This window comes from Anabrus simplex, chromosome 1 (assembly GCF_040414725.1).
Source record: "Anabrus simplex isolate iqAnaSimp1 chromosome 1, ASM4041472v1, whole genome shotgun sequence".
Classification (NCBI taxonomy): domain Eukaryota; kingdom Metazoa; phylum Arthropoda; class Insecta; order Orthoptera; family Tettigoniidae; genus Anabrus; species Anabrus simplex.
In genome coordinates, this window is record NC_090265.1 from 1,540,769,082 (window position 1) to 1,540,784,915 (window position 15,834).

Sequence of the window (15,834 nt, forward strand, 5' to 3'; positions counted from 1 at the left end):
CAATAAAGCTTTGTCTTGCCTGTGTTCGAGAACAGTTGTATCGCGCTCTTTTACTGTAAAGCGCCATTTCGAGGCGAACTATTCAAATGTTCTTTTCATTACAAATGAAGAAAGAAGAGAGTTCGTTTCAAAAAAAAAAAAAAAAAAAAAAAAGCAATACACAAAACGAGCCAAGTTATTTCTTTCGTATCATCTTTCTGGCCAAGGAATAATATCAGTGCGGCTGTTTCCATGTCTCACTGCATAGTACAGCATGGGAAACCACTTTCTGACGGTGAGTACTTGAAGACTTTCTTATTGATGTCCGACACGTTATTTGAAGACTTTCTTAACAAAAAACAAAGAATGAACAGAATTTTAAAATGCCAGCCAGCAGGAATACCGCTAAGGATAGAATAATAATGAGTGAAAATGTTTCGGAGCAATAGAAATCTGATTTGGATAACTCCCAAATGCATTCATTATGTCTGGATGAAAGCGCGGACATGAACGCATCACATTTTCTTGTGGAAATGTGATCAGGGAGGAATTATTTAAATTGCTGAGCTTACGAACTACGACAACAGGGAAAGATATAATGAAGTGAAGCAATATTTTGTATTAAAAATGGGGTTTGACTAACAGAAAACTGTGTCTGTATCAATTAACGCTGCCCCAAGTATGGTAGGTATTCATAATGGGTTCGTGAAATTTCTTCAAGAAGAAGAAGAAGAACAAGTTAACACCCTATTATACAGTTCCATCGTATGTTACACCAGGAAGTCCTGCGAAAGAAGATATGAAGTCATTTGAAAGTGTACCCTCGGTGGTAATTAAACTTTTGAACTTCGTATCTGCACGTGCTCTAAATAATCGCTATATGATTTTTCACGAGAGTTTAATCCTGATGTAAACAAATAGGCGGAGCACCTTGGCTTTGCACGTGGACATAGACGTAGTTGATTGGAGAAGCAACCGTCGCACTCACTCGACTGTATACGAGCTCGAAGAAAATTAGTACGTCGCATTAATTTAATTTTATCTTAGTTTATTACATTTAGATAGTCTGAAAGAGTACGTAATCAAATTAAAATATGGTTGTCATATATACCGGTGTGTATCTATATGTTTTTTAAATAAAACAGTGATTAAAGAACGAGATAAGAAGGCAGAAGGCGTGGTGTAATGCAGGAAGTCTTCTCATAGTGAGGGAAAGTCCCAAGCTGTACAGCGTGGAGATAAGGTGTTGCATCTTGCAGCAGCTGTCAGTGTCAGTATTTATAGCAAGAGGTAGGACCATCGCGTGTAGTGAAGCACAAAAGAGGAAAACCGCTCAGAAGTGACCATAGGCAGTGCGTAGTGAATGTTTTTAATAAAATAAGTGAACAGAATCCAGGTTTAGCCGTAAAAGAGGTAGAGAAACTAAGTGCAGAGTTGTGTGGTGTGTCGGCTAGTTCGGTTCATAACATGCGGACAGAGTTTAGAAAGACAGGGAAATTAACAACGCCGGGAAAGGAACGTAAACGACCTCAAAGAATCGAGAAGTATGACGATATTGTCAAAAGTGGTATTAGAAGGAAAATTCATGAATTTTTTTTCGGAATGAACCACCTACTTTACGCAAATTATTAGACAGTGTAAATAAAGATAAAACTTTACCCACCTTCAGTTTAAGTACATTGTACAGACTTTTAAAGGGCATAGGGTTCCAGTTTGTTAAAAGAGAACGTAAACCTGTGTGAATGGATAGGAAGGATATTGTATTGTCTTTTTTGAGTTGTTTCTTTTCGATAGATGTTGTAACAGAATTATCAACAGTTCCGTCTGACATGTCCAATCGTGCTATATGCTCTACCATGATAGAAACTCTACAAGATAAGAGATATACATTTCAATTCGAAAGCTGGTATTCTATTAGGTTACAGTCTACCGGGCGGACATTTCAAACAGCTGTCCTAAGATAAACCTTCCTACGTGTGTAATTTTGTGCTCTAGCCTACGATGGCTTTCTTTAATATTCAGAAATAAATAAATAAATAAATAAATAAATAAATAAATAAAGGCCCTAATCATCAGCAGTAGATGTCCATTCAAACCCCTCCGTTTAGTTTCACACAGCTCAAAAACTGTTTCTCGTCTATTTTAGGTCATATGCGCAGCACTGTATGTCCGAACACGAGACGTTGACGGGGCGGACGTCGATACTACACGCTCAGCGAATCACAACTCTTTCTTTGACTAAGGCGTGGACATGCCTTGTTTACATCAGGATTAAACTCTCGTGAAAAATCATATAGTATACATGAAGTGGAATCTCAAAATGGCGGACTTATAATGTACAGTACTGTTCGCTGGCAGAGTCGTGTGCAAGAACTCCAGAGTTTGTCGAGCTCTTGGACGAAATTACCTTCTTCATGATAGAAAATCAGGAAGAATTCCCAGAAGTGACTGTGCGATTGAATTTTTACCCGTTATTTTACGGCAGTATACAATGATGTGAATAATGACCAGAAAGGAAAGGGACATACTGCAGATAGATTGTTTGAGATCATAAAATCGTTCCAGAGAAACGTGAAGTATTCCTCAGGGATGTTGAAATAAAGACATTAAAGTACTTTCCTTCACTTACAGTACAACTTGAATTGATGTTAAATTTTGCAGATCAGTTCACTTTTGAAGACACAAAAAGTATTTGTAAGAAGTATGTGGACGTATTACAGAATTCAAAAAAACTAATTTCCAAGATATTTTTCCGATTTCGAGATTTGAAGAAAACATTGGTCGTCATTTCAAAAACCGCATAATGCACAAATGAGTGAAATTAAGGTCATTTTTAGTTGATGATATGGAAATGGAGTTGACTGAATTTCAATAAAGCGCTTACATGGGTGAACAAATCTGTATAACTTGGTGAAGCATTGATGAAAATCGAGTGTGCTGTTGATGGTGAATACACCCTCCAGAAGCTAGAGAACTTAATACTTGAACAGTGGCACAGCCTCCCACAACTATTTTCGGCCATGAAGAAACTTGCTACAGGGTTACTTACTTTGTTGCAAGTTTCACACTAAATGTGAGAACGATATTTCACTTGAAGTCCGTTGACAATATTATTATTTTTCATTTTTATATCCGATAATATTTAATGACGAAGTACGTTACAATGGGAGCTTATTATATATATATTTTTTACAAAATGTTATGTATTCTCAAAACTAACAAATTTAAAAATGTATGTTTTGCAGTATTTGCAAAATACGATCACGGAACATGCAATCAAATATATTTACAAGTTATATATCTAATAAATGAATAATAAATAAATAATAAATTATTCATCAATTCATTAATATCATATTGTGAAATATATTTGGGAATCAGGAAAGGAAGAAGGGCGGGGGGGGGGGGTAATCGCAGCCATTCCTTAAAGGAAAATAAGTGGCACAGTAAACAGTTGAGAAAAATAAACCAGACTTAAAATGGCACTCTAGCTGGAAAAGGTTCGCCATCCCTGCCTATGACGGTGTTCAAGTGAAACAACCCGGTGAAACGTCAGACGATGTGAAATACATGGAAGAAGTGCTAGTAAAAAATGATATTGCAAGTAAAATCATCGGGTTTTGTGGTGATAATACAAACAGTAATTTTGGACGGTCAGGAAGGAAAAGACTACTTTCAGGAAACTGAACAGTTTGAGTAAATAAAGTCTTCTTGTGATTGTTTACCTATTGATGTAGAGAACATAATCGTTAAGGTGTACTCTCACTTTTATATCTACACAGTCAGAGTTGAACAGTTGAAAGAGTTCTGTGATTTTGTGGAAATTGAGTATAAACAAGTCCTTGGGTATAGCAAAACAAGGTGGTTACCACTCATGCCGGCAGTGAAGAGAAAACTTGACATGTACCACGACTGAAATCATACTTCTTAAGTCAAACAAAATGTCCGGTTTCCTTGAGACATTTCTTTGAAGATCCTATTTCAGAGGTGTGGTTAAATTTTGTCTTCACACAAGCCAGTTCTTTCCACAAAGTAGTATTGAAAATTGAAGGTGAGCTAATTTCTGCAACAGAGGTTATGGAAGCCATCAGTGAGCTAGAAGACAATCTTTCAGATAAGTTGTCTCGTAAGTTTTTACCACATAAGGTAAGAGTTCTTGTTGGTGCACTTGAAGATGAAGGATTAGCAAGTAGGAAGAATGTTGAAGTGGCAGGAACTTTTTATGAGACCTCTATAGAGTATTTACACCAATGGTCAGGTCATTTTAAAGACATGAACAATTTCCAATGGGCATCACTAAAAACTGTTCCTGAAAATGTGGAAAAATGTGATTTTGTGGCAAGTAAAGGATCTTTTTGACAGTGGGAATGACTCAGAACTATTTGATGAATTTTCCTGCTTAACCAAATATGCCACTGTAGAGAAAACATCCAATTGGAATGTTGCAGAAGTTACAGTAGACAAAAGGTGGACGGAGGTTTTTCTTCACTTCAAGGAAAACACTATAAGATACAGTCAACTCTCAATAGTGGCACAGTATATTTTTTCTCTTCCTGAAACTAATGCTTCAGTTGAGTTTTCTCTCAAATGAACAAACTATGGACATCTGAAAAATCTCACCTGAAACTTTCTACTCTTAAGGCTTTGTTAATGACCAAGTTTAACTTTTCACAGAATTGTTTAGAGTTTCATAAGTTCTTGAAACCATCACCACAGTTGTTACAGTTACAGTTAATTAGCTTATATCCTCTGAGAAGTATGAGTAAACTGGAATGTATCACAAGGAAAGGTACTGCAATACCAACTTTAACATGTAAAAAAATAGCTGTGTCAAACTGCACAGCTATAAATGGGAAAGGAGCCACTACTTTGAACCCAATGCCACTCAAATTTTACAGATGTCATAGGACAACATGATTCGATTTTAACAAAGCTACAAGATTCAACACACAGCAGAGCTGAATATACATATTTTAGCCTAATTCTATCCATACGTCTGGCACCCTTTTTTAAAATTGGAAAGTGTTTTATTCTATGTATATACATGAAGATAAAATCTTTTATACACTCGTGACAATTTTACAAGCAAACCATATCATTTAAACTCCAGAAACAGCAACCAAGTGTACAACTATGTAAATAAGACTTGAACACAGAAGTCAACCGATGAACTGAACAACATGCAAGACACGAACGTTCATGTGCATGAAGTGCTCCTACATATTATATTGTATTTATCTTTTATATACATTAGTTTTAAGTAGAGATGTGTTTTATAAACTAATTTTAAGATCTAAAGCATATCATTATAGACATACAATTGCATTGTCACACGTAGTACACACCAGTTCCCGTTTCGACATGCCCCATTTGGATGTGACCAAATGTTTATTATCATATGGCATTCCCTAGACAATGTAATCGTAATCATAGCTTCATGATATAGATGTGAATGTATTGTTCAGCTGAAGATGACCCTATGTAGGGGGTCAAAACTGGTACTGTAGCATAATAAGTGCAATAAATAAGTATTGATAGGTGGAAATCCTTTCCTATTTCTAATTATGTGAAGGCTGTTGGAATCAGTGTGTCCCGCTTTGAGCCATGGAAAAAATGGTCAGTTTACTGATCCTCCACGAAATATTACAGGGCATCTAGCACACTGAGAAAATCCCCAAAGAATGGAAGTGTGCATTAATTCATCCACTTCATAAGAAAGGGGACCAATCACTTATGGACAACTACAGAGGAAATTCTCTGTCGATCATCTATAAAATTCTCTCTAAAGACCTGCTTAATAGGTTGGAAGAACAAACTGAGTACTTAATTGGTGAATATCAGGCAGGAATTCCAAAAGGGAGATCATGTGTAGAGCAAATTTTCAACCTCAAAACCATTCTTCAAATTCGAAAAACCAGACAAACAGCAGTCGCATTTACTGACTTCAAAAAAATACATACAATTCCGTAGACCAACAGTCAGTGTTTAACGTGCTAGAGGAATTCAACGTTGAGAAGAAAACAAGCAAACACTGACCAACACAACATTGAAAGTAAAATTTTGAGGAGAAATTTCTGAACCATGTGAAATCAAAACAGGAATCAGACAAGGGGGTGGACTATCTCCCTTACTACTTAATTTAGTTCTGGAAGAAGTGATTAGGATATGGCAAAATGAAACTAAAGGTATAATTATGGGTAGATGTAGGCCTAGCCAAAACAAAATTCACCTTAATTGCCTAGCATTTGTTGATGACATTGCTATCCTATCTAACAACAGACAGGAAGCAATCCAGTTTGTAGAAAAACTCCATGAAATAGCAGTCAAAACAGAACTCCAAATTCCTTATGAAAAGGCAAAGTATAGTACGCGCACTTTTTAGTGATAGATGGACACCCTAGTGCTGAATCGGTCGACCTCGGTTATCTTCGAGATTCGTATTGGCAACCTTTGAAACACAAAACGTGAATCGCTCATGCATTGCTGTGCGACATCTGGCGTACACTTTACGTACTAGTACTGTTGTTGTTTACACAGCCACACTATAGAATTCTTGCTAAGAACAAGATTCGCATCGAGAAATGTCATAATTTTGTATAATTGTGTGTGTGTGTGACACAGTTGTAGGCTTAAGATAACGAAGGTTTAGAAAATTTAGATCGATCGATAATATTATCGATTCAATTCAGATTTCATTTCCATTCACTTAGCAATATTACCGGAACCGGGGAGCTCCCTCCTTACTCCTCGCCCTCGAACGAAAATCTGTCGCTAAAAGGTGCGCTTACTATATTTGGAAGGGACTAGATCAGTTTTCAACAGTCAACCATCAATTACCAAATATGGAAATATCACTCATGTAGACAAATTTAAGTTCTAGGTGAAATTATTGAAACAGTAGGGTTAAATCAGCAAGCTAACAAAGAAAGAATTGCAAAACTTCAAAGAGCATAGGCTACAAAATTACTTGGAACAGATACAATAAAAAAACTACATCAAAAAAGGCAAAATTATATTATAACAGTAGGTCTAGTTAAAACAGAAGCACTTTATGTAATCTGAAACTATTATAAGTTAATTGGGGCAGATCTTGAATGAAGATTATCAAAAATCAAGAAAGAAAAGTCCTCAGGAAAATCTTAGGACCAAAATACAGAAATGGAATTTGGATTAAAAAGAAATCACACATGGGCAGGCGATGCGTACAGTTTGTTTACGATGCACGGAAGAGTATCAGTGACAACATACAACTAGTCAAGTGTATTAGTCTTCTTCCTAGTGTATCTGTGGTTGGGATGGGTAGGAGTGCAGAGTTAAGTACGAAGCTTAAGAACACTATACTTAAATTGGCACTTAAAGGATTTTCATTACGAAAGATTGGGCAGCTGGTCAATAGAACACATTCTACGATGCAATATATGGTTGATAAATGTAAAACAAAGGCACCATAAAGAACACACCAAGGAAACCCAGGAGAAAGTGTTTAACTGAAAGGGAAGAACAGTTTGTTGTTTGGCTGATAAAGTCAGATTCCACATTAAATGTACCAGGATTGAGACGACTCACAGAAAGACAATCAGCAACTCTACCGTCCGTCGGATCCTGTATCGGCATGGGTACTATGGAAAAATTTCTGACCTTGTAATTCACTATTCATGTCTCTTTTACTCTTATTTAATCATAATGATGTAACATTTCGTGTAATGTACATGTACGCATGTATATGCCTATGCCTATTTCTCACATTTTGGCTGAAGATGACTAAATGGCATTGAAGTAAAAATATGTTGTAAATAAACATAACATGTATTTGTACTGAAAAGGTGGACCCTTTAAGTTACCTATCTTACGTTCTCAGTTCAATATGGACAAAAAATGAAATTCTTAGATTTAAATGGAAAAATCCCTTGGAAAAGGCCATACGTAAGTAGAAAAGGCAGATGGCTCAGACTGACATTCGCTAAGGAGCATATAAAGAAGGAGAATGAATTCCGGAATGATGTTATCTGGTCTGATGAGACAAAAATAAACCTTTTCAGGTCAGATGGCATCCAAATGAATCGTTTATTGCAGAAACAGCACTTCTCCACTTTTTGACACTATATGAGTTATTAATACTGCCATGATTAATGCACGAAGGGCTACTATTTTGTGCAGAAAAAAACACTTCTACCATATATCTCAGCCTGTCAGCCACGAATGAAAGTTTCCGTTTTGTGCAGAAAGAACACTTATCCTGGAGAGGTGTTGTTTTTACTTCACTTGAGTCACTAGGAAGAGGTGTGAAAAGAGATGCAAAAGGCACGTTTCGTATAAATCAATTTATGGAGGTTTTTTTTTTTTTAGCTAGGGGCTTTACGTCGCGCCGACACAGATAGGTCTTATGGCGACGATGGGATAGGAAAGGCCTAGGAGTTGGAAGGAAGCGGCCATGGCCTTAATTAAGGTACAGCCCCAGCATTTGCCTGGTGTGAAAATGGGAAACCACGGAAAACCATTTTCAGGGCTGCCGATAGTGGGATTCGAACCTACTATCTCCCGGATGCAAGCTTATGGAGTTTCAGTATGAGGCAAAACATTCTTAGGAAAATACTGTATTGATGGACTGTGCGTTCATACTTTCATGTTGCTTATTTTTGCAACCTGTCTCCCTGGGTTACCGACTAGACTTGCTTATCCACAAGGCTGTGTTCCATTAAATGAAAAGAAATTAGCAGACATAAAGAAGTTGGAATCTTACATACCAGAAGAACACCATGAGTTTTATAATGAACTGTTTGCATGGACATCAGCGCAATAGAAGTGAGAAGCATTGTTCAAAGATAAGAGACTTACATGTTACTTGTATTATATTGTGTTGTTTTATATATATTTTGAACTTTGGAAAGGGACATAAAAGGAGTATTCTTCTGTTTATTTTTCTATACAATGTGGTCTAATCATAATATGGGCAAATAAGTAAGTCTTACAAATAACTATTAAATAATGGGTTTAAACACTGTATTTCCTCAGTACAAAATTTGTACTTTATTTAATAAAGTTCCTTTTTAAATTGAAATGACGTTAAAATCAATGTTACACTTCCTTACATTCTCATTAATGGTGTTTGTTGCAGAAACAGCATGTCTCCACCATTTTCAACAAAGTCTGTAAAGGAACGTAGTGGATTAATTCATACAAACAACCTATCTGTCATAGTCATTTCAACAGTAGAATAAGCATTATAAATATCGGAAGGATAGAAATGACATTACACACTACAGACAGTTTTTCCTGTTTTCTGAACAATTTGGTACGCTGGAGAAGTGTCGTTTCTGAAACAAACGATTCAAATAATATGGAGAAAAATTGGTACAGACAGTGACGTGGTAAATACACTGCCAACTATAAAATACAGTGGTGGGTATGTAATGCTTTTGGGATGTATGTCAGCCAGAGGTGTGGGTAACATACATTTTATTGACGGAATAATGAACAAGGAGGGCTATAATGCAATCCTGAGGGCAAACATGAACCAGAGTGCCAAAAATGGGGGTGCCACCTGTTTATACCGTATGTTCCAGCATGCTAATGCTCACATTAATAAGACATGGTTCACCTGGAACTCCTAAGCAGCTTAAGAACACCTCCCCAGTCTCCGAATTTAAATCCCGTCTAACATCTTTGGGCTACGTTAAAGAGGAATATTCGTAGGCAACGTGTGCTTATGAAGAAGGAACTTAAAAGTGTGATTCTTCAGGAATAGCAGAAAATCAGCCCGAACATGTGCAAGAAATTAGTGTAGGCTTATTCAATGCAGTGACAATGTCATTTTAAAAATAAAAAGTATTTATAAAATTCTCCTTATCAATATAAATCAAATCATCTGTTAGATGGAACAGAGTCTAGGCCTATACATGTTTTTTGCCTATTCTCAAGGCCATCTTCAGTAGCATAACAATTATTACATAACACAAAAAAAGTTAAAAATCTTGATGAAGTGAAATGACAATGATCATGATTAATGAATTAAAAAACATACTGAGGTACAAAGTCCTCTCGCCTGATAGGTCATTCTTGATTGACAATTAAAATTTGCTGACTGTTAAAATGAAACACTGTGCTGAGCAGCGTAGTGAGACCGTCAATAACATGGATTAAAAAGTGTGTAACATCTGTAATGAGAAAAAGAACTACGAGTGGATGAAAAGCAAGTCAAAATATAACGTGAAAAGATGCCGGGCAGTTATACAGGCTAGGGGACATTCCACTAGATACTGACATTCCAGGAACCCTTTATTTTTTGTTTACTTCAATTTGCTTGTACGAATAGGAATGATACAAGATTATGGGAGCGCTTTTCTTTATTAGAAGCTGTATGTTTAGTAAACATGGTTGTAAACTGATATAGTAGATACATGTTTTCTGAAGGCTTTGTTGAATATATTATGTTCAGTGAATAAAATCATTTTCACCTTATTTTCTGGCAGTGCATTGAGATACTAACACAAACAGCCCGTACGAATAGAATAGGTACATACTGTATAAATTTGTCAAGTCACCTTTCATTTCGGGGGGTGGTGTTTGAACCCGAATGGAATAAAACACTAGTTTACATTTCGATAGTGGTGGCAGCGCGTAGTCATTTGTTTTCCGTGCATCAGCATGAAAAAGTTAAAGTTCAAATTCAGATTGAAACGAAAACTTAGTTTGGGTAAACCGGGATAATAAATTCTGTGGTGAATACATAATTGAGGGTTATGCGAGATAATATAATATTACCAAAGTTGTGGAAATCTAAGATAACAGCACAAGTAACTGCCGTTGTTGAATACGGGCCTTAATGATGAATTTTTATATTTATAGAAAAGGATCTTTTGTTATAAATGTTCTGGGTGGTTTGGAAAGCTACCTCCATTTTTTTTCTACTCTGGCCGCTAAGGTCTCTGTGTCTTGTCCGTTTGATTGAATCCACTCGTCAAGGTATTTAAACTTATACACACAGTTTATTGTCCCATATGTGGTGTTCAGATGGGTCATGTCTTCTTCGTATTATGATGATTATTATTACTACGTCCAACTCGTTGGCTGAGCGGTCAGCGTACTGGCTTTAGGTTCAGAGGGCCCCGGGTTCGATTCCCGGCAGGGTCGGGGATTTTAACCTTCATTGGTTAATTCCATTGGCCCGGGGGCTGGGTGTTTGTGCTGTCCCTAACATCCCTGTAACTCACACCATACATAACGCTATCCTCCACCACAGTAACACGCAGTTATAGTTGGGGACAAAACATGACGGTCTCAGTTCATGGAAGCCAGCAGTCAATCACACTCAGCACCCTGCTGAGTTAACGAGTTCTAAGTGATCCTTTTTTGGTGCAGAGAGGTTGCCAGACCACTTTCTTCCTCCCTCTCGTCAGTCTTTATTCTTTCTTCGTATTGAGTACAGTAGACGATTTGGCAATTTCGGCTACAGTAGACGTAGTAAATCCTATAAGCCACTAATAGACACCGAGCTGCTGCTGGAGGGTAGTGGGGTGAGGTGAGGTCGTCATGTTTTGTCCCCAAGTATACCTACACATGACAGATGCCACCAACCCTCATCAGAGGGTCTGCCTTACAAGGGCTACACTCTACTAGAAATAGCCACGTGAAATTATTATTATTATAGTCAAACAGTTAACATCATGTCCAGTCGGCCCTTCTAATGTCTATTTCACCTGGGCTGCATTTTATCTTGAAAAGACACCCATGTGGATTAGCATGTTTTAAATATTTTTTATTTAATCACCAATGATGGACCTTGGTATCTGAAAACCGGTTACGAACTAAAAATGTGTGTGCTGATAAGACAGTTTGATTTTAATAATAAAATAATAATACAACCATCAGCACTGTTTTAATATAAATAGCTTTGATATTTTATAATGATTTTAAGTCATCTCCTCTAATAATAATAATAATAATAATAGCAATGGCGTAGAGGCCTGGTGCAGGTCTTTTTCGACTTGATGGCCTGTAGGTAACCTGCATGTCTGTGAGAATTGAGGCCCTATCTAAGATGAATTCTAATGAATGAAGACAACACAGCCAGCCCCCCGAGCCAGAGGAATTAACCAATAAAGGTTAAAATCCCTGACGCAGCCAGGGTTCGGATCCGGTACCGCCTTGAACCAAAGACCATTTAGCCTTGGAGCCAGACATCTCATCTCTCTTTCCTAGCATTTATCCCAAAGTATGGGGTCCACTGGAACATCTCCTCTAGTAACATGTAAATATTAGAAGAATGGAGAAATTCACAGAACCCAACATTCTTGTTAGACATATACGCCTAAGCCATTTACTGTTCAGTCTACAGCCGACTGAATGAACTATTTGATCTCAAACTTTGTTGCTTTGGTAAATCTCTCCTTACACTGAAATAATTGATTACCAAGTCTACACAATTTCTGACAGATCTCGCTCTTCTTGTATAATCTGCCCTCCGGATCCCAAGATAGCGGGTTCAAACCCGGCAGAGGTAGTCGGATTTTTGAAGGGCGGAAAAAAGTCCATTCGACACTCCATGCCGTACGATGTCGGCATGTAAAAGATCTCTGGTGACACATTTGGTGTTTACCCGACAAAATTCATTCAATCTCAGCCATAGACGCCCAAGAGAGTTTCGGTTTACTTGGTCTGCCATCTAGTGGGGGCCTAGAGTAAAACGGAACGTCGAAATTGACGAGCAGACAGCCAGATGGCGTCAAATTGAAATCTCTCCACACGGTAGCTGAGGCCATACGATTATTATTATTATTATTATCTGCCCTCTAATCACCTTGCATCACTCAGCTTCTTAAGCTGGATAAGTTAACAGCATCATTTACTGTGTTCATTATAGTGGTAATTATTGTTTTAACACTAATCAGAGTAAAAATGTGGAAGAGATTCGACACCTGAAAAAATGAAGGTATGGCCAAAGAAAGAAAAGGGCCACGAAGGGCGTACAAATGAAAAATTCCCTCGACCTCATTTGGAGTCGGAAAAGAACAAGAGTTGTCCCAGGAAGGTCGGATAGGTGAGATGAAAGTGAGGAGCCTGGTACAAGTAAATGGAGGCAATGCCAGCACTCGGCTAAGGGCCCCGTGGTCGCCAATACACGCTCCAAAGTTCAGAACCCCTGGGCCCCTTTTAGATGCCTCTTACAACAGGCAGGAGATACCGCGGGTGTTATTCTACCTTCTTCACGCACAGGGGGAGTTGTTATTGTTCTAAGGGGAAGTACAACTACACTGATTTCTTAAACTGCATCTCTCCATTAGGCCTATATAACACCTGCCATTATTCCTATCTGTTCATACTAGAAAACATTCTCATCAGATATTACCGTATGAAAATTGGGAATAGAAAACATGGAATAATTAACCTTATCAGCATAAAAAAATCAGGGAATTAATTTTAACATTCCTTCAAGTACTACAGATACAAAGGAAACTCTGACGTGTCTCAATTTTGTCCCGCAGGAGTTCTTTAACATGCTGGAAGCCAACAACGCTGAGCCGTTGCATTTAAACATCCTGCAATACCACCGACCGGGATTGAATAAACTATGTTGAAAACCGAAGGGCAACAACTAACCGACTGTGCCACAATAATAAGGCCAACCCAGTAGGCTAAGTAACTCAATGTGGTGTGTCAGATTGCGACATGTCCAATATTAACTGTCGTGGTCTTCACGAGGTTTCTCAATAATCACATTCAGGAGTGTTTCCAAGTTCATGGGAATTTTACAAGTTACTGAACCCGTAAACTGCATACATTGCAATGTTGTCATGAACATGGAGATCATTATTTCAGCTGTTTGTTCCACCACGCGCCATGAGCAGCTAATATTTGACCTTAAACTGCCTATAAGAGGCGAAACATCCCAAACTATGAGGACTAGGATTTCAGTTTTAGACAAGTATGTGAGGATTTCTACTCGTGAATGTTATCACGTAACTCCGCAATCAATACGCAATTCTCACATTCAATTTATTTGCTTGCTTTCTTTATCTCCTTCGCCCAAGTTACTCCCAGACATTGTTCCACATACCCTGTCCTTATCATACAGAGAATGTAATGGGTAGCCTTGAATACCAAGTTGCTGCAACAAGAGGGATCAAGTTATTTATTAAAAGAAAAATTCTTAATTCAGGTATGATGATCGTGTGGTTAAAAACGTTAACTGGTTTAGTACATTCCTGGTACTCTTAAACCATACAGACAAGAGCAGAGTGTGTCTACGCAAACTGTATCAAAGAATCATGTCACTGGTTCCGGTGCATAATTATTACCAGTACTCCCAAGTGTGTGATAAAGCAACAGCTGATAGGCCTACAAAGTTACAGAATGAATGACAGCGAAACCGTACAGTTGATACTGAAACATTCCATGCCTATTAACTGCACCAAGGGGCACTGGATGGAAAAAAAAAAGGAATCACCTAATCCACAAGCAAGGTAAATTTTCTAATTAAAACTTCAAACATAGTCTATATATATATATATATACATATACATACCAGGGACAAATACAATAACTGAAATGTAAAATCACCCACACCCCAAGCAGCAAACATTCAAACACAGGATTTGGGTTCATTCTCCAACTCACCGGCTAGATGTTTCACTGAAACTACCTCCATCCAGAAGTCGCACCTTGGCAAACAAAACAGCATTTACAAATGGCACTGCAGTAAGCTCTTCTAAACATAATTCAACTTGAAACTTATATTTCTTCTTCTTCATCATGAACGCCATTTTATTCGTAGGAACAACAAAGTTTCTAGCTTACGGAACAAATGTTTACGATGGTAAACAAGTTAAAATATCCATTCTTTCAACGTCATTAAAACATTACTTGTACGATTCAGTTTTTAAACTTCCATACGCAGGTCTTCAAGACTTCATGAATTCACAAGCATATTTCCTCAAATATAGACAACCAAATTTAAGGTTTTCCAATGCACAGCACAAGTGTTATCCTGAAGTAACATCGTTACATACGATACATACACCAAACGTAACCATAATCTAGGTAGCCCTAACCTCCAAATACGATTCTGCTAGAGGATTAGGAATATTTTCACGTCGCTACGGACATGTTAAAATGAACTCTAATTACATATAGAGCCTATCGGTACGATCTGATGTCACGAAACTTCTATTACACTGCATAGTGAAGGGCAATTGAAGCATTCTAAATCCTACGAAAACCCGTGGCTGAAAAATATATCAAATGTCAATTGCTCCTCTCAATGCTTGTTAAGTAAAACTTATTTACTCAGCGAACACAACACACAAACCAACTCCTCTCACAATCACTTTCACTTTTACACTGACATAACCACTAACAGACGACGACAGGACAGACACAAACATCACACTCACTCGTTATTGAATCCATTACAGTGGTTTTACAGTTGTCAAATTGCGAAATAAAACGGTTCATTTCATTGGCCAAAAGTGATATCCACACTCCAACCAGGACGCGGCAAACAAACTACGGCGAATCGAGTTAAATATCGATAATTACCCTGAACAAACGCCGTCTCTTGGTCTGTTGACACATAAAATAGCGCGCGATACAAACAAGCTCTGTGGGTAGAAACTTGAATCTATGAGAAACTGCTGAATTTGTCTCACAGCTACTGTACGCGAACCTTTTCTTGAGCCCTGACCTCCACAGTGCTGAATCGGTAGACCTCAGTTATCTTCGACATCCATATTGGCAATCTTTGAAACACAAACTATGAATCGCTGTGCGACATCTGGCGTACACTTTACGAACTAGTACTGTTGTTATTTACACAGCAAAACCAAATTATAGAATTCATGTTAAGAACAAGATTTGCAT

General features: G+C 37.7%; 1 protein-coding gene across 7 annotated transcripts in view; it reads right to left on the reverse strand.

The window, feature by feature from the left end:
* The window catches only part of LOC136858482 (early estrogen-induced gene 1 protein), a 611,382-nt gene extending 595,818 nt beyond the window's left edge, over window positions 1–15,564 (reverse strand). For 4 of the 7 annotated variants that reach the window (XM_067138049.2, XM_067138054.2, XM_067138053.2 and 1 more), the window contains exon 1: window positions 14,593–15,376. In XM_067138049.2, the coding sequence (XP_066994150.1) occupies window positions 14,593–14,738 (146 nt within the window). In that variant the 5' untranslated portion in view covers window positions 14,739–15,376. Of the gene's footprint in view, window positions 1–14,592; window positions 15,377–15,513 lie in introns of those variants that run through there. The other 3 variants (XM_068225564.1, XM_067138050.2, XM_067138052.2) reach the window with 3 other exon arrangements.
* Between the last annotated feature and the right edge of the window lie 270 nt (window positions 15,565–15,834).